The sequence below is a fragment of the Perissodus microlepis genome, chromosome 3 (genome assembly GCF_051167445.1).
Source record: "Perissodus microlepis isolate ML-2025 ecotype Zambia chromosome 3, ASM5116744v1, whole genome shotgun sequence".
NCBI lineage: Eukaryota > Metazoa > Chordata > Actinopteri > Cichliformes > Cichlidae > Perissodus > Perissodus microlepis.
In genome coordinates, this window is record NC_140463.1 from 38,756,756 (window position 1) to 38,775,106 (window position 18,351).

At 40.1% G+C, this 18,351-nt stretch overlaps 3 protein-coding genes across 4 annotated transcripts in view; 1 reads left to right on the forward strand and 2 right to left on the reverse strand.

Annotated features, from left to right (window-relative positions):
* Positions 1 to 1,572: 1,572 nt before the first annotated feature.
* Positions 1,573 to 3,298, forward strand: ostc (oligosaccharyltransferase complex subunit). Its single transcript, XM_084924364.1, has 4 exons — positions 1,573 to 1,795; positions 2,183 to 2,276; positions 2,350 to 2,547; positions 2,707 to 3,298. Exons 1-4 carry the CDS (start codon positions 1,657 to 1,659, stop codon positions 2,723 to 2,725), a joined length of 450 nt encoding a protein of 149 aa, XP_084780490.1. The 5' UTR covers positions 1,573 to 1,656; the 3' UTR covers positions 2,726 to 3,298.
* Positions 3,299 to 3,358: 60 nt separating this feature from the next.
* Positions 3,359 to 17,105, reverse strand: etnppl (ethanolamine-phosphate phospho-lyase). Its single transcript, XM_084924362.1, has 13 exons — positions 12,567 to 17,105; positions 12,077 to 12,195; positions 11,743 to 11,902; positions 10,562 to 10,636; positions 10,278 to 10,371; positions 9,108 to 9,224; positions 8,700 to 8,782; positions 8,398 to 8,623; positions 7,722 to 7,876; positions 7,399 to 7,488; positions 5,310 to 5,440; positions 5,135 to 5,205; positions 3,359 to 5,021 (listed from the first exon to the last, which is right to left on the reverse strand). The coding sequence occupies exons 1-13, from the start codon at positions 12,623 to 12,625 to the stop codon at positions 4,920 to 4,922; spliced, it is 1,482 nt and encodes a 493-aa protein (XP_084780488.1). The 5' UTR covers positions 12,626 to 17,105; the 3' UTR covers positions 3,359 to 4,919.
* A 160-nt stretch (positions 17,106 to 17,265) lies between these two features.
* The window catches only part of col25a1 (collagen type XXV alpha 1 chain), a 149,563-nt gene continuing 148,477 nt past the window's right edge, over positions 17,266 to 18,351 (reverse strand). For both annotated transcript variants that reach the window (XM_084924366.1, XM_084924365.1), the window contains one exon: positions 17,266 to 18,066. In XM_084924366.1, the coding sequence (XP_084780492.1) occupies positions 18,064 to 18,066 (3 nt within the window). In that variant the 3' untranslated portion in view covers positions 17,266 to 18,063. The remainder of the gene's footprint in view (positions 18,067 to 18,351) is intronic.

Sequence of the window (18,351 nt, forward strand, 5' to 3'; positions counted from 1 at the left end):
CATGTTGTGAGTCGCAGCATTTTTTTTTCTTTTATTGAAATTGCTGAACAGTCTGTGTGTTTGGGGTCTATTTCAAAGATTTATGTTTTTTTTCCTCTCTGGTCTTGTGCCAGGTCCCTGGTTAAAGGGGGACCTCACACATGCAGAGCCATCTGTTGTGTTGATCCCTCAGGATTAAGGAAGCAACTGGAAATAAATTTTTTGCATACATGTTTAACAAATGCAAAATTATCACTAAAGATGTTACAATAACATGTTTGGACAGCAGGACTGTTACAGGGAGTCTTCAAAAATGTCTCTGGACTGAGAGGAAAAGCGTGCACCTAGGATCAAACTCCACAGTACTTTTTTGCCTTCAGTTTCAGTTGGGGTGCTAGCAGTTTCAGATCTTGGTTGTGTTCATGGGGCCCTTTGTGACATGTTTTTGCAGTGTCTAAAGGTTCAGTTCTGCTGAAGAAGACCTATGAAGAAGCTATGATAGGGAACTTCATGTCCAAACATAATGTACAGCTGTGTTTTTGAGGTATTTGAGTTTCCTGTGCATTATGTGAGCGATCAGTAGTTGATCGCAAGTAAATGGAACAGAAAACGACACTATTTTTTAGGCTTGTGAAACACCTGTGCCCTAAAGTAAGTATTATGACCATGTAATTGACTAAAAGTCACTAAAGCTTTAAAATAGATGCTATGGAGTAGGCTTACCAACTACATTTCAAAGTACCAAAATGATATATTTCATTAAATGTGGTTTCTTTCAACCACTGGTCCAATTTACTGATACAGAAGTGTTTAAGCCACCAAGGATGCTAATCAGATGCGTGACTGTTTAAAAGCAACAATCCAAGGTATCACTCAAGAACTCCTTTGGTGGCAGTCATAGTAAAACAAATGTATATTGTGGCATTATGCATGTGTATCTTGAATGGATGCTTGGTCTTGTAACACCAAACAAATTAATAACTGGTCCTCTGCTGTGTCCTCCAATGAAGGCACTCGAAATGATTAAATGCCTGGATGAATAAGGACCATTAAAGCATGATCATGTTGACTTTCACAGTGAAGGGAAAAAAACATAAGAATAGAATAGATGAGTATATCCCTTTATTGTCATTGTACATGCACAACGAAATTGTAGGTGCTCCACACCACAACAGCGCTGGAATAAAAAAGAAAAGAAGAAGCTAAAACTTTAACTAATGAAAATAATGAAATATTTAAATGCAGTGCAGTGTATCCAGTCAGTAAAAATGAATGAAACTGGTTACATAGGAGCGTTTTGGTGGTAAGGTTTCATTCAACAAAGCTGTGCACTTTAATAAACCCTCTAAAAGATTACTGTCTCTTTAAGAAACGAAACCGTAAAAGATTGGCCTTACCCAACATATATATATATATATATATATATATATATATATATATATATATATATATATATATTTATTATTGATTGATTCTTAAATAAAATCGGGTTAATGTAACTATAAATGCAATATGTTTTTAATGCTAGTAAATGACAAAAAAAATCACTTTAAAAAATATTAACGCCTAGTTGGGTGAAAAAAATGTACTTCCGGGACACGTCAACCGAGTGTTTGCGCCTGCGCATTCAGCGGCGGAGAGGTCCTCTACTGTGGTGACTGGATATTTTCATACACCATGGAGACTTTATACAGTATACCTTTTGCTGTGCTTGAATGTCCAAACATAAAACTGAAGAAACCGTCATGGCTGCACATGCCGTCGGCCATGACTGTCTATGCGATCGTTATCGTGTCCTACTTTCTCATCACTGGAGGTAAATGCTAAGCTAACGTAAAAGCCTGAAGGCTAGCCAGATAATTCTGTGTTGCATTTGATGTTATCAGTGTAGTATTTAATGCCAATACTCAGTTACGTGCTTTTGTTGCGTTGTTAGATTTGCGGGGTTTTGTTGCGCTTGTAAACCAGCGTGTAATATATCACAAAACAATATAAGAGAATAGAGGGCTAACAAACTAGCCTACCTTAAACTAACTGAATATCTGTAGTTTACTTTGTCTTTATCTTGCTGTAGTTGTTGTTGATCACTGATCTTATGGTGATTATCACCTGTCTGTTCAGTCAGCGCTCTCACTGCTCAGACTTTACCTTAAACTTAATTAATTATGAATTAAACCTTTTTTTTCCTCCATTCACTGCACAGGTATCATCTACGACGTCATTGTAGAGCCACCGAGTGTGGGTTCAATGACTGATGAGCATGGACACCAGAGACCGGTTGCCTTCTTGGCCTACAGGTGCGTGTAAGATTTTTGGAATTAAAACACAGTCTAAAGATTTGAAGCTGAATCCTATTGATGTGTTTTCCAGAGTAAACGGTCAGTACATTATGGAAGGACTAGCATCCAGCTTCCTGTTCACAATGGGAGGCCTGGGCTTTATAATCCTGGACCGCTCCAATGCACCCAACATTCCCAAACTCAACCGCTTCCTGCTGCTTTTCATTGGATTTGTCAGCGTGCTCCTCAGCTTCTTCATGGCCCGAGTGTTCATGCGCATGAAGCTGCCGTAAGTCGAAGCTCGAATCTATCGAATCCAGACCCACGTGTCAAATACTTGATATCCAATCTGAGCTTACAAAGTTGTCTAAAGGGGAGACTGAGTCGTTGATTGTACTTCTTTGTAGCTGTTGTCTAATTTGTGCTAATTTGTCTTTTGTCTTTTCAGGGGATATCTCATGGGCTAGACTTGCAATAAGCAAATTCAAATGAAGAGGATATTAAATATGTGGAAAACTTACATGCAGTTCTGTTAAATTGTGGATACAGCCAACCCTTCATCGACAACCATTAAGGACTGAAAGCACTGACCTTGCTCAAGAAATTAGACCAAACTACACTGACACACTGGTTTTGTCTTTGTTTTGTAACTTCCTTTCCCACTTTCTCTTAACCTCCTATGAAGCTGGTGGAGCAGAAGGTCTTTAGCAGCTTAAATTCAACACTCTGCCACCTGAACTTGTCGTGCAGGTACAGCATCATTAATGATTTTGCCATGTTGATAAAGCCAACATGTTCTGAGGAGTAGGAGAAATAAACCTAGAGAAGGAAGAAGGGAGAGGAAGCTGCCAAACATTGATGGGACAAAATCACCAATTTCTAATTAGGACTTGCACCATGTGAACCACTTACATGGGTGCCTGAGTGATATTACAGATGTACGTTTTTGTATAGAAAACTATGAAACTTGAAAGCCTTGAACCTGTCACAGTTGCATTTTTGTACAAGATGGTGAAATAAACTGTCCTTTTCACACCTTCTCATGGTTATGTGCTGTTGAAGTAGGTTTAATAGGACAAAGCATTGTTTAAAATCACATTCATCCAGATTCTGAATTTCTTTGATTTGATTTCTACTTAATGTAAATGATTAAATAGAAAATTAATGCTAAAGATTGTTAAACTCAAGTTTACATCAGCAGCCAAACAATGTGGCGTCTTTGCATATGCAGTGTTCAGGAGATATGACGCATTTCATTTTCCCTCCAGAAGATGGCATCACAGGATCATCAGATAATGGTGTTTCCTGGACTTATGTTTGTGTATATTTAGAAGGGACAAAGCATATTAATTAACATGAGTGCTTAAATTTGTCATATAAATGTTCTAGATTTAGCCAAACATGTTAATTTTCATCTGCAGTCAATGGATTAAGACAGAGGTAGTAACAAGACAGTCATACAAGAAACATCTGAGCATTTGCACATTCATGTATTTATAGCAAACAAATACAAACATTTTTGTCTGGTTTGGAATTATGCCTTTAAAAGCCGATGTGCCGCACGGTTCTGCAGACATTTTTTTAGATATTTTGGCCCTGTACTGCTATGGTAATGAGCTTTCTCCAGGAGGAAGGAACAGAGTGATCATCCCTACTTGTAAATAATGATCATTCTGGTCTACAGCTGTCTCACATTGAGAAAAACGGGACAAGGCTTTAGTAAAGATGACTTAAGCCACCAATAGCAGTGCTTTGCTTAAAATGTAAGTGACTATGAAGAGGAAAGTAGGCTTACCAGCCGCATTAAAATTGCACTGAAATGAAGATGTGCCAAAGCAGCACTACTCCGTCCTTTTCTTAACAAATGTTGCAGTGGATCATTTTCCTTTTATTTACAAGCTGGTATATTAGATAGCACCTTTCTCTGTAATCATCTCATCCTTGTCACATTATGGAAGAAGTCCTGGGACTTAAGACAACTCCTGAGCCTGAGAGTAAATCTATTACCTTTTATGAACAACAACATGTATTTTCCATCTTCACAACAGTGAACTTTCTATACGAGAGGTTACTTTCATCTTTAAGGAAGATGAGGATATTGGTAAGTAATTGCAGACGTTTTTAGCAGGCTCAGTAAAATAAAGATACTTTGCAGACATATACACAGTACATCAGCGTTTTTACTTTCATGTTTTCTGTATCTCTGAGTGAGGGCTGCTCACACACTGGCCTGGGTTAGAAATCCCTTTTTATAGCAACCAAGTACTACATACAGTATTTTATTCATTTACAGTTCAGTTACTTCTCTGTAAAAACATGTAATGGCCTTTGCAAGGCCGTATTTTTAATGCTAAAGGCACACAAAGATACTGATGCATATTTTCAGATCTACATGTTTAGATTGATCCATTTATGATTCCCTGATATCGTGAATAAGGCTCTTGTACCCTGCTAACTCACATAATAAGGTACATTTTTATGCAGCTAGCTAAAAACATGCTACACATGCTATTACGCAAATATTAAAAAAAATACCTGAGAAGACAATCTAATTGATATGCAGTATATTATCAATATAAAAACATTTATCATCAAATTACGGCCCTTTAACTCTAGAGTTGTGCCACCTGTGTCGGTTCTTGTGTTTGTTCACAGGCTGCTTTATGTCCTGAGGCGTTTGCTTTGTTTGGTTTGTTGAGGAGACCCTTGACGGCTTCCTTTGCTGTGTAGCACGCCACTGTGCCCGTTTTCATCAGTCAGCAGCTTCACATAAAAATTGTAAAGGAATAAAGTCAAAATGAAAACCGGTGACAGCAAAATCATGAACACTTTCATTAAAAATAATACTTTTTGATAATCAGCAAAGTCAAACTTACTTTCCTTTTATTGCTTTCATTTTCTACAGTCAGTGTGTTGTTCAGCTTCAGGTCCAATGCTTCCTCCAGTTCTGGAAACAAACATAATAAAACACACTGTATGATTAAGAGTTTACTTACACACTTTGACCCTTCTAGTAGTACACAAGCCACAAAGGGGGGAAAAATGAAATACCTGTGATAATGACATCAATTTTCTCCACGACCAGCTCAGCATCTTCTGTAGTGAAGCACATTGGGGGCTTAAACTTGAGCACGTTGCGATGAGGTCCGTCAGCACTGAGAAGAATGTGCTGCTCCTTTAGCCTGGGAGAAGTTATCAACCTTTTAGCACTCTGTTGCTGTTGACTGCACATATTCGCACTTAAAGCAGTAGAATAGAAAACAAAAGTGAACTGTTCATTCATACATCTTCTTAACCACTTCTCCAGCTTAGGGTTGTTTGAGGGGGCTCACCAGACAGACAGAGAACCACACACAACTTATTGAGCATGTCTCTGGACTATGGAAAGAAGCCAAACCAGCTGGAGTGAAACCAAACAAGGCACAGGGAAAAGATGCACAGTCCACACAGAAACGCTGCAGCTAAGCATCAGATTTGAACCCAGAACCTTTTTGCTGTGAGGCAGCAGTGCTAACCGCTGCACTCCACTGCCCAAAGATGAATCAGTGAGTGAAAACAAAAACAAAAAGTTGCAAACAGAACACAAACCTGGCTGACAAACTTCCAACTCACACCACTGACACACCTCCAATATTGTACACTTTATAGGTCTCTAAAACGGGAACACAATCTCTCCGCATGCTGATGCACTGACGCACAGACACCTTGAGGTGCCGTGTGGCAGGAGTAGCATTATTTGATGTCCATGTATGATTGCAACTCCAGTCATGTGAAAGCCAAGTTTGCGTGTTAATGAGGCCTTACACGCTTGTGTCACATTAATAAACGCAGCTTTCAAGCTGACAGGAAGAACAAAATAGTCCTCGTGGAGCTCAGTGCAGTTTGTGTGAACTCAGATTGTTACAGTGGTTTAATATGCAGTGCTTTCATACAAGGGGTACATTGTGTAAAGGATTATTCATTAAGAGAGCCAGAGGAGGAGGAGGAGGTGATAATAAACTGTTACTGTCACTTATACATGTAAGCAATGCAGGTTTTATTATCGCTCTTTATTTTTAATTCTTACTTAGTCTTGTTTTGTTGTGTGATATACTGTATGATTGGACTGCAGAAGCATAACCACTGAAAACCATCCTCAGTACAGAATAATATAAGCAGTCTGTTTGATTATATAATATGGTATTGCTGATTACTCACATACTTTAATCTGAGTAATCCCGTCTGGACTACTGTAATTCACTTTATGTGGGGGTCAGTCAGTCGTTGGTCTTACGTCTGCAGCTGCACGACTGTTAACAGGAACTCGTAAAAGAGAGAATATGATCTCTGTGCTGGCCTCACTGCACTGGGTGCCCGTGTCTTTTAGAGTTCATTTTTAAATATCTTGTGTTTGTTTTTAAATGGTTTCACGATCTTGCCCTGCCTTACCTCTCTGAGCTTCTTCATCCCTACACACCCTGTTGGTCTCTTAGGTCAGCTGACCAGCTGCTCCTGGAAGTACTGAGACCTAGGACAGCGGTCCCAAACCTTTTTTGCGCCACAGACCGGTTTATGTCTGACAATATTTTCACGGACCAGTCTTTAAGGTGTCGTGGATAAATACAACAAAATAAAACCAGTGCCAGTACCAAAAAAAAGAATATTTGCTCATAACACACGGGAAAAGACCCAGGGAAACCAAGTTAATGATAAAAACGATAAAGAAAATAACAATAACACCATTGAAAACCATAAATTTCACACCAGTGCCTCAACTCTCACGGCCCGGTACTGGTGCATGTCCCCAGGGTTGGGGACAGCTGATCTAGGAGGAAGCTCAGAGGGGACAGGGCCTTTTCTATCGTGGCTCCTAAATTATGGAATAATTTGCCCTTGGACGTTCGAGAGGCCCCTTAACTTAAACACGACTTAAAACCCATTTTTATTCTTTGGCTTTAGGTAAAACTTAGTTTCTCTTGTAATTAAATTAGTTATTAACAAACTAATGAATTGTTTTACTTTTTTTAATTTGGCTTTAATTTATATCTTATTTTATTACTTAGTTCCAATGTACAGCACTTTGTGTCAGCTGTGGTTGTTTTAAAGTGCTATATAAATAAAGATTATGATCATGGTGATGAGTTTCCACATTTAAACTTACCTATATATGACTTCCTGTGCCTCTGCTGTGGCAGGAGTGAGCTTCAGCCTGTCCCTGACGAGCTCCACGCCTACAAAGAGACCACGACCCCTGCAGGATGTGACACCATCAGGGTTTGTAAGGTATTAATTTTGCATGTTTTGTTTTTATTTCTAAATAATTTTCAGAGCAATACTTCCCTGTGAAGTCACTAGGTTGCACGTTTAGCCAGGATTTATAGGAACACAGCATAGTGTGGTGTTAAAGACTGCTAAAGGATTAGTTCTAAAGTACATGGACAGCTTATCTGCTGTGGCACTGTGTCACATGCTGTGTAAGCGCACCTGATATCTCCGATCAGCAGGTGCTTCTCTTTCTGCTTCTCCAGCAGACTGGTGAGGTATTGCCCCACACGCAGTGCGTTGCCCTGCAGATCCTCTTTCTCAATCACGTCTAGGACGGCCAGACCGATGGCACACGACACTGGATTACCACCAAACTGAGACCACAGATAAGCAACACACAGAGGAAAGATGACACCAAGATCAAGTTCACATTTCCCATCAAACTGAAAATCTGCTACACCCTACTCTCCATAAAGGTTTCAGTATGTTAAACACATACCTGTCTAGATAGCACATGAGCAGTGATTTGTTTTTTAAATGTATGTCTGGTAACAAAAGAGAAACTCATTTTCTGATGAAAATACATCCTTAGTTTTTTTTTTTCATGGCAAATAATTACAAATCAAGACTCAATGAGAAAAACAGGCTGGCTTGAATGCAGAATATTTCCACATCATGGGAAAAACAGATGTGTGGATGTGCTTGGAAGCTCTGGACAAAAACACGGAAGATGAGGACAGGTCAGCAGCAATTCTGGTGAACTTGGGAGGGAAAGCAAATATCATGTAATGCAATCTTTTTGTGCTTCTATGTTAAAACATGTATGCAACTTTTTAAATAGCTTTCATTTATTATCACTTGCACAGCTGTTCATGATCCTACATAAGGCTCTTACTGTATTGAAATACTCCATCCCAGATGACATGAAGGCCTCTGCCACCTCTTTGGTCGTGACCACACATGACATGGGGTGACCGTTGCCAATGGGTTTTCCCATCGTGACAATGTCAGGCACAAAGTCCTCTCCCTGAAGCTGGAAGGCCCAGAAGTGGGAGCCTACTCTCCCAAAGCCCACTTGGACTTCATCTGCGATAAAAACGCCCCCCGCTTCACGGACGTGCCTGTAGAGGGGTAGAGTAATCAGCGGGGGCAGAGGTAGACTCAGGTTGTCAGGAGTGTGATTTCTTGGGTACATACTGTGCCACTTGCTGGAAGTAACCCACAGGGGGAATGACCTGCCCACCACAGCTCTGCAGTGACTCAGCTATAAAAGCAGCAATCTGCAGAAGAGAACAAACATACACAGATAAAGCCAGACGGATAAACAGAAAACAAGTGGAGGTATCCTGTCATCTTTGACCCTGAGCTCTTCCCTTTACAGTTGGCTGTTCAAAACAAGAGAGAGGAGGTAGTTACAGGAGGTCCATGTGGACAAAAATGAACAACTCTTAACAGTCTGCTGAGAATCATTCTTAGTCATCTGCTGTGTCCTTGCTTAGTGTCATGGTCCTGTAATCACACTATAGCATTTGAATATTGGCTCTATAACAATGCACAGCTTTCACGCTTTTCCTGGGATTGCTAGCTTCTTCTCATTAACTGTACCTTGCCTCCTTTCTTGTGAGCTTTGTTTATTATATCTTTGACTTCATCTGCATACGCGGTGGCAGGATCAGGGTGGTCTGCTCTGTGTTTCCCTCTGTACACATCTGGACTGGAAGCCTGCAGGAGACAAGGAATGGTTAAATATTACAAAGGTATTCACAAATCAAACTGGATTCTTAATGGGTTTTAAGTAAACCTAACTGAATTTGGCTGAATTACGTATTATATTAAAAAAAAGTTTAGATAAAAGTGGATAAGCAGCTCTTTATGTGAGTGAAGGAATACTGTCTATATCTATATATGAATTTATTTTTATTTTATTTTTCTGTGTTGCATTTTATACATTGCCTCTGTCAGCTGCACATGGAGATCAGTGTTATTCAGATCGCTGGAGAACTCATTTCCTACTAAACCAAGCGATTTGTTCCTTTCCTTTTTTTTCATCTGGAGTTTTAGCTGAAATATGAGGGAAACCCCATTCCGCAATTCCCAGAATGCACCACAGCAGCACACAGTACAGCCCTTAAATTCATTGTGGTACTTTAGGTGTAATTTATCCCTAAAGTTCTCATTAAATGATGAAAAAGACATAATTTTGTATTATTTACTATGTTTAATGTATTTATTTTTTTAACCGAAAATCTTGAAACATATTCTAGTTTCAGAAACTGTAAATTCTTTCACGATTTTAGGTCACAGTGCACTGGATGTCTTGTTGTAAAAGAAAAAAAACATTTTTGAGGTTTAATTTTCCAAACAGAAACTCCAAAAGACCCTCAAAAAAGGAAAAGACCACAATAATCTAACAGTCTGGAGATAAAATTACCTCTTTGTGGGGATTTTAGTCTTTCTCCTGAGTACCATTGTAGGATTTTTGGTTAATAATCTCCTTTTTTTGTTTGCCATTCTTCTCACTGTCTGTGCTCCTCAACATATGCCTCTGACAGCAAGCTGCTCTCTTTCAGAGCCACTTACATTACACCCTGTTGAATCTGCAGAAAAAGACCCCTTTCATTCTATTTCTCTGTCTCATGAGTCTCTTTTATCTACACATATACACACGCATGCATGGTGCACACTCAGTAGGCTGCCAAAGCCCAGCGGAGCAAGTTGAGTTATGGTGTTTTAATAGTGTGAACGCAGGCAGCCGGGGAGAGAAAAAACACTCACCACATGGACAAATTGATTCTGCTCAGTATCTGACAGCTGGTGGAACTTATATGGACTGATGTCAATGAGCGATGAGACGTGGCCATGGTACGCACTGCAAACAAAGAAAACTGTGGGCCAAAGCAGTAAATTCTATTAAAACACTGACACATGAAGACCCAGCTCCTTTCACCACACGGCGCTACAAACCACTAACTAGTAAGACTTTTACCAGCTCATTATCACTGTTGTAGTCATTCACCAGGTTTTTTTCTGTAGAATGACTGGTTGACGGCAGCACTTACTTTTCCAAAGTGATGATATCTCTGTGGCCTGTGTATTGCCGTGCTAGTCGGAGAGCCAGGTCGTTGGCTTCGGAGCTGAAGTTCAAACAGGCAAGGGTTACTTTGAGTTACTCAGTCACCACAAAATACACAGGTGAAACCACTGATATCACTTGAACGTCAGAGGGAGTTTGCTGTTTCAGTTCCCACCGTGAGGCCATGCAAGGCTAATTGTAAAAACTTAGTGGGGCTTGCTTACCTCTCTATGAAATCACATGAAGACATTTTTACTAATTCAAGGGTCTTTGCCCCATTTGTCTGTTATTTTAAAGGCTTGGTGCCTCTGGTTTAACCCTCTCAGGCTCAAATTAAACTTTTTGTTGCTAATGCACAACCAAGTCCTGCAGTGGTACTTCTGAGTAAAAAAAAAATCATAAAATATGTATGTGGGGTAATCAGATTGTTAGTTTTTAACTGTTGCAAATCTGCAACGCCTGCCTTGAGAGGGTTAAAGAGCTCTCCACTCCTATACTAAGGAAGACAAACCATAAATTCAGAAATGTCTTCAGTGGACACAGGTGTACTTTTGTACTACTGCACACACCTTAATAATGCCTGTGTTATGCCAGATTTATATCAGGTAAGCTTTCTTGAAGCATTTATATCCCCATCGTAGCGATAAATACTGTCTGAGGGTATATGGATTACTATCTACAAAGTTATTGCCCCGGAGCAGATAATTCTTCTCCTGAACTGGGGCAAAGGGTGTAAATAGGGCACCCGGAACCTTTTTATTTTCTCGACTTTCAGTCAGCTGTTAAGCAGACTAACAATAGTCTGCTATTGTTCACGCATCAGAAATCTAGACAAACAGCAGGTTATGAAACCGTGCAATCTGATCCTCAGCATTTGGGGTATTCCTCCACTCATACAGGCTTCTATATTCCTTGAATGCTGACAGGACTGTATGATTGCACTGCAGCCTTTTTTACAGAGTTTTGAGCTTCTCTGTAATTTGAGCACACAGCAGGACTTTTATGGCTCATGTTCACACCAGGCATAATCATCAAAGTAAATTTAGGTCTCCCATCATCTGCCTCCTCTATCCTCCCCACAGTGATCCACACCCAAGTAAAAAAACACACCTGGCTTATCTTCCATCATGCTGCCTTTTGTTGTTTAGTGAAAACATGTAAACGTACCCGGAGTTGACAAAGTAGCACACAGCCAGCTTGTCAGGCAGCGTGGCCTGCAGCCTCTGGGCATACAGGACAAGGTTGTCGTGCAGGAAGCGCGAGTTAGTGTTGAGTAGTTCCATTTGCTGGGCTCCTGCCTTCACCACATCAGGATGACAGTGGCCCACTGAGAAAAGGAAGAATGAATTAGAGTTCCTGGTTATAGGTCTATATGTAATAATAAACTTCTTGTTTTGCTGTTTTGGTGTGACACCATCACAGGGATAAAAAGTGGTACTTCAGCGCTGGCTGCTTTCTTTCAGTGTACTTTGTGTATATATACCAGTGCATGTGTGTTTACCATGAGCCACATTGTTGATGCAGTCCAGGTAGCGCTGTCCTTTCTCGTCATACATATACTGGCCTTTGGCTCGCACAATCTTGATTGGGTCATGGCTGAAAAAAATCTTACAAGATGGCCTGCAGCAGAGAAAAAACAGAATAGTGACATGTGTAGAAAGCGTGCTGGGGCAGCTGTAGGTTTTCATGTTGTAAAGTTTTGATAAAAAGATTATGAGTCATGGACACAACAGTGAAATTCCTAAGAGACACACAAAGGAACTACTACTCATTCCAGTTGTATATTGTATTATATTAATGTATGTAATATACATATTAAAAGTCAAATAGTAGGATACATTTAAACACCCACAAATATATACAATAGCTAAAATGTCACAGATATTCTCGAAATTAAACTTTTTAATTTTTTTTCTAGTATCTTACACTTTTTGACGACTGCCACATTAATTTGGAATCCTGCTTTTGTAAAATGAGAGCTATTATCTCACCCAATATATTTTTTCCTCAGGTCTATAGTCTCCTTTTTCTCAAATCTCTCAGCGGACATCTTGATGTAGTCCAGCTGGACGAAGCTCGACGAACATCTGCTCGAGCCGACAGAGCCCCGCTTTATACACGCGCGCGCGCAAGTGCACTACTGTACCGCAGCTGGCGCAGCGCTCGCGCTGCAAAGCTGTATGGAAACTGAAAGTGGTCAAAAATGCTCAAACTTCGCAAGCTAGCCTACACTTTCACGGGTAAAAGTTTCAAGCATTAAAAACACACACACACACACACACAATCTGTAAACAACATACCGTTTTGAAAGCCTCAGGCTGAACCGTTTCTGCAAAGACCAGGGTGAAAACAACACACCTGTTTTTACTTCTTTTGAATTGAGAAATAATACCTTCAAATACATGGATAAAAATATACTCATGGACAATTCTGAATGTGCATACATAAAATAATATAGACAAACTAATTTTTTTAAATGGTGTCAGGTATAGATGTTTCAGTTTCAGTATGAGAATGAGTCAAATGTTTAATTTATTTAAACAATTGAATCATTGAATAAATCACTGGTTAAAAACATGTTGTGCATGTGTACCTGTATAAACTTACTGAGGGAACCAAATGATAATGTTGTAAATTCGGACATGCACAATATAGCAGTCAGCACTGTTCAGCTTGTTTGCAACATTCAGGTAGGACACCAGTAAATTGTTTATTTGCTTGGAACAAGACTGCAAAATGACCACGCATGTAACCTTAATGTTCATCCACTTCAATTAAACTTTTATGCAGTTGCTCTATGTGGATCCATGGTTCATGTTGTTTACGCCAAATTCTGGCCCAGCTATCCCAATGTCATCAAAGAAATCAAGACTCATCTGACCAAGTGATGTTTTTCCAGTATTCTGTTGTTCAATATTGGTGAGCTTGTATGAATTGTAGCCTCAGTTTCCTTTTTGTAGCTAAAAGGACTTACACAAGATGTGGTCTTCTGCTGCTGCTCCCCATCTGCTTCAAGATTTGACTGGTTGTGCATTCAGAGATGCTCTTCTGCAAACATCAGTTGTAACCAGATTATTTGAGTTACTGTTGCCTGTTGTTCTCCTCTGACATCTGGCATCAACGAGTCATTTTCACCCAGAGAACTTCCACCACTGATATTTAGACTATTTTCTGTAAACCCTAGTGATGGTTGTGTGGGAAATCCCAGAAGATCAGCAGTCTCTCAAATACCTAGACAGCCTTTCTCGTACCAACAACCATGCCACTTAAAAAACACCTTTCTTCCCTTTTCATTTGAATCTTGACCATGTCTACTTAATATATCTTGTAGTTTGTCGTTGTTAGCGAAGGTAGAATAGCTACTGACATAGACATGCATGTTAGATTAATAGGTGATTCTAAAGTGGCCGTGGATGTAAATTTGACTGTGAATGACTGTCACTCTGTATTAATCATGTGATGGACTGGCAACATGTCCGGGATCTACACCATGTCTTATACTATATGACTATATACATAGTACAAGACATATGTGGATATATATGGGATAACCTACAGCCCCCTGCAACCCTGAACTGGTCAACCAGTAAAGAAAAAAAAAGGATGAAAATGTTTAACAGGTAACTGGAAACAACAAATAAAGGGAAAGTCCGCCATTTAGTGTATTTGAAAGACTGTTTATTTGGCTCCAACAGTACAGTCATATGTAATGTCAACTTGAAATATAGTGAGTGAACACAAGGCTCTTCAAAGAAATGTCAACCAAGTGGGCAAAAAAACACAAGAAATACCAATGCAGAGCAGAAACTGAACATTTACCACAACCCCCCCAAAATTATAATCGTAACTCCAATAAGTCACAGAATGAAGTTTTCTTAAAATTTTTGCTACAGTCTGCATTTATGTGGCAACAGAATTACGTCAGCAACGCTGCTGTGCATTGGAGCATCAACACACCCTCATGAGAAACCAGCGTCTTTCACAACATCAAGGAGGAAGAGCACTGTGGCTGCTCCCCCATTCTCCTCCTCCTACTCACTCATGTTGTAATGACTGACATGAGGCAACACAAGAATACAGATTCTTAAAACTTGATGCTGACTCATTACGGAGCTTCTCGCCACGTCTGTGAACACCCATACGGGAACAAACTGTTTGGCACTTCTGCTGATAGCAGGAAAAAAAACCTTTAACTTCAACAAATAAACACAAAACTCAAACAAAATCAATCAAATAAAAAAGTCTATTTAAAAAAATTAGCTGCACATGCTAAGAATACAGCACCTTGTGAGAACAAATACTGTAACAAAGGTTGGAAATTAAAACATAGAATAAAAACATAGTAAATACGACACAGTGGAAGTAACACTTTAAAAATATAAGTGAAGGGGCAACTTTAAGCAAAAAAAATATGATCTAATTTGAGGGTCTGTGTTTACATATGTTTCATTGTCTTCTGGTGAATAAAGTTTTTTTTAAAAAAAAAAAATATGTCCCCAGGTAGTGGTATAAAGGGTAGCATGACCGAACAAATGTAGCTATAGAAATCACTTTAATGCGATAATTCAGCTGCATTTGACGTTACACACATTAACTAAAGTATAAATTGCACTTTATGCCAAATGAGCACACACAGTACATTAATAATCCACTATACATATATCAAACTACATTCAATGCAAAGAGAAAGCGTGAGAGAGAAAAAAGGCGGTCATGTTCAGCTGTGTACTGTTGCATTGGCTGTGCCCGTCAACATTCAGGCCTTCAGTACTAGCTTTTTCTGACACACAAAATTAATAAAAGCGGATGTATGTCATGGTAAGGCCTATAAGTTGAAGTAAATGCACAGTGACTACACACCGATCTGTGACGCCCCACTACAGAGCTCCTTCGCAGCTTCGCGATGCCTCAGCGTGACCCGAAACTCTTCGTATGAACGGCGGAAACCCACGTCAGAACCGAAAGGAATGCTGTTCAGAACCAAAATGCCTTCATTTAAGAAATCATAGAAAAATAAATAATGTACCACTTAAAATACTGAGACAATAATACACAAATATATGCACAAAAAAAAACCTTGAAATTGTTACACACATAAAACTCCAACAACAATAAAGAAACTGCTCGTGTAGTTCTCGCCACTGTTAGAGCGCATCAACTGCTGTTGACCTGCTTATCAGGTAGCACCGTAAGAACCTACACTGATGTGCATCCATTCTTTTAAAATGGTGAGATGAGCTGTACGTCACACAGAAACCACGTGGGTGGAAATCCTTTCGGATCCACTGGCGGCTGCTGCTGCATCACAACAGGTTTGTTTTACTTTGTTTCACATCGGCTCTGACAGCAAACGATTCTAATGTTGAATAAAACCCTACACAGCACCTACTATGTCAAAAGGCAAGATAAAGATAGGGAACGTGAAAGGATGTATAAGCCATGGTGAAAAATAAACCTACTGCTCCATTCACCTTTTTTGATTTGCTCCATCTGATGAGGAATGTGATGTTAACCGGCCACCAGTTAGACTGCGGTGAACTAATGGAAGGAGACCAGTTTGCGGTAAATGCCAAATTTAGCTTTTCTTGCATTGTAACACTTTTTCAACATATTTAAGACAATGTGAGGTGGAAGAGAGCAGTGTGGCGGGCTAGATTCAACACAATCTGCCTTCATCTGAAATACCAGGGACTGTGTGTGTTCGGCTAAATCTCACTGAAGACCACTAAACAAAGCTCTGCACTTCCTCAAACTGATGCCTGTTTTCAGTATTTAAGAAATCCGTATGTAATAAACTGTGAACATGCAGCAAACTGACAACACTGTACAAATAATATCCCGTACAAGTCCAGAATGAGAAAGTAGCATATCTGCAGACGATGCTCGGATGTGCTTTGTACAAATATTGAGCTTCTTTAAAACCGTGAGTCCGATCAGTGGCTGTACAACTAAGATGAATGCAATCTCAATGTATGCTCAGGTGAAGCTCGAAGCTACATGCGGTTTCAACATCCTGTAAAAACATATACATGAAAAACAGTGCGGCTTTTCAATCCTCCCACAGCTTACAACGCTTTCCCTTCTGGAAAACAAAAAACAAAAGAAAATAGAAAACAAACTTCATCGTAATTATTCAAAATGTGATACAAAGTTGTACATTTCTGATAAAGGAATGAATAAAAGCTTGAGGCACCAAAGGCTATTATACATAAAATACAAACAATGTGTAAAAATGAGAGAGGGGGAGTGAAAAACCAACAAACGAAAGAGATAAAAATAGTAAAGAAACAAACGTGATCAATCGCGTTCTGTCAACGCTCTCGGTAAACCACGCGTTTGCCCGCCAGGAGAGGGAGACGCCCCTGCTGATCTTGGCGTAAGATCCGCGAGACTCCTGGAGGCTCTCCTGCAGAGTCCGTTCCCGCGCTGGGAGACGGTTCCCGAGCACGCCCGTCCAAACTCAAATCCGTGTGAGGCTGATTCATTTCCCTGTCAGTGCAGCGAGCTTGCCAAGTTAACCTACCCCCCCAATACCCACCCACCCCCTTCCCTACCCCTCCCCTCTTGTCCGGAGACCTGTTTGGAGGCACCGCACTGACGACGAGTGAGCCTCATGAGTGCAACAGTGATAAACCTGCTGATACGGTACCCTCTGCAGGCATCACCACAATAAAGCAACAATAACCAACAGCTTTACTTTCTGGGGGGACATTCAGGCTACCAGCCATGGCGTGACTCCCTTGGGAAGATTAAAGGAAAGCAAAAAAAAAAATTACTTATTCAGAACTCTAGAGGCTTTTCTTTTTTTTTTTGTTAGTGTTGTTTTTTCTGCAGAAGCCATGACGCAACCACAAAACAGTGACATGTATGTACAATACATATAAATATAGTTTCAGTACACTACTCATGCTTTTTCAGGAGTGGGGAGGGCAGGGGTGCAATGTTCTGCTTGGCACAGTCCTTTTTTTTTTCTTTTAGTCTTTGAGTGAATGGTGCTGCATGAAAGTGTGGTGAGGTTGTTGAGACGAAGCAACACAGAAACACCTAGCGTTTTGGTGTTAGGGAGCCAGTCCAGATCCCACCTCATCCACTTCCTCCTCCTCCCACGCCTCCTTTCACCACCCCCCGTGAATCTGGCCGGGCTGCGACGCTCCAGTCTGAGCCATGCAAAGACTAAAGAGACAAGTTCTGCCACCAGCCGAGGATCTGAGCTCCACCACGGCGTGGATGTGAAAGAGCGGACGCACGTGGTTTTTGTTTTTTTTTTGTTGTTTTTTTTTTCCACACGGCGATGTGAGTAGAAGCAGCCAAGAGCATGAAACTTGCAGCGGGGTCGGACAGTGGGGTTGGGGGGGAGGACAGTTATCTCTTTTTGTAGCATTGTACACACAGACTTCTTTTCTTTTAGACTTGTTTTCCCATTAAAAAACTATAAATACCGTAAAAGAAGCATTATTTACAAACTCCATGCGTTTCAGGTTAGAGTGATCACTGCAAGGAAAGCACAACAACAGAGAGAGCGACGTGAGGATGGGTGTTTTCACATCGGTTCATGAGTCGTACGCTGTGGTTTTCACACAGATGCAATACACTGCTACGACTAACGAGTCACAATAAATGAAACATAACATGCAAACACAGAAGCTGAAACCCACATGAAATAAATACAAACTAACACTGGGTGAGCAAAATATTAGTATCATACTGGGAAAAAATAAACAGATTTCGCACTAATAGATAAATCAATAAAAAATAATAATTATAATTTCAGTGTTT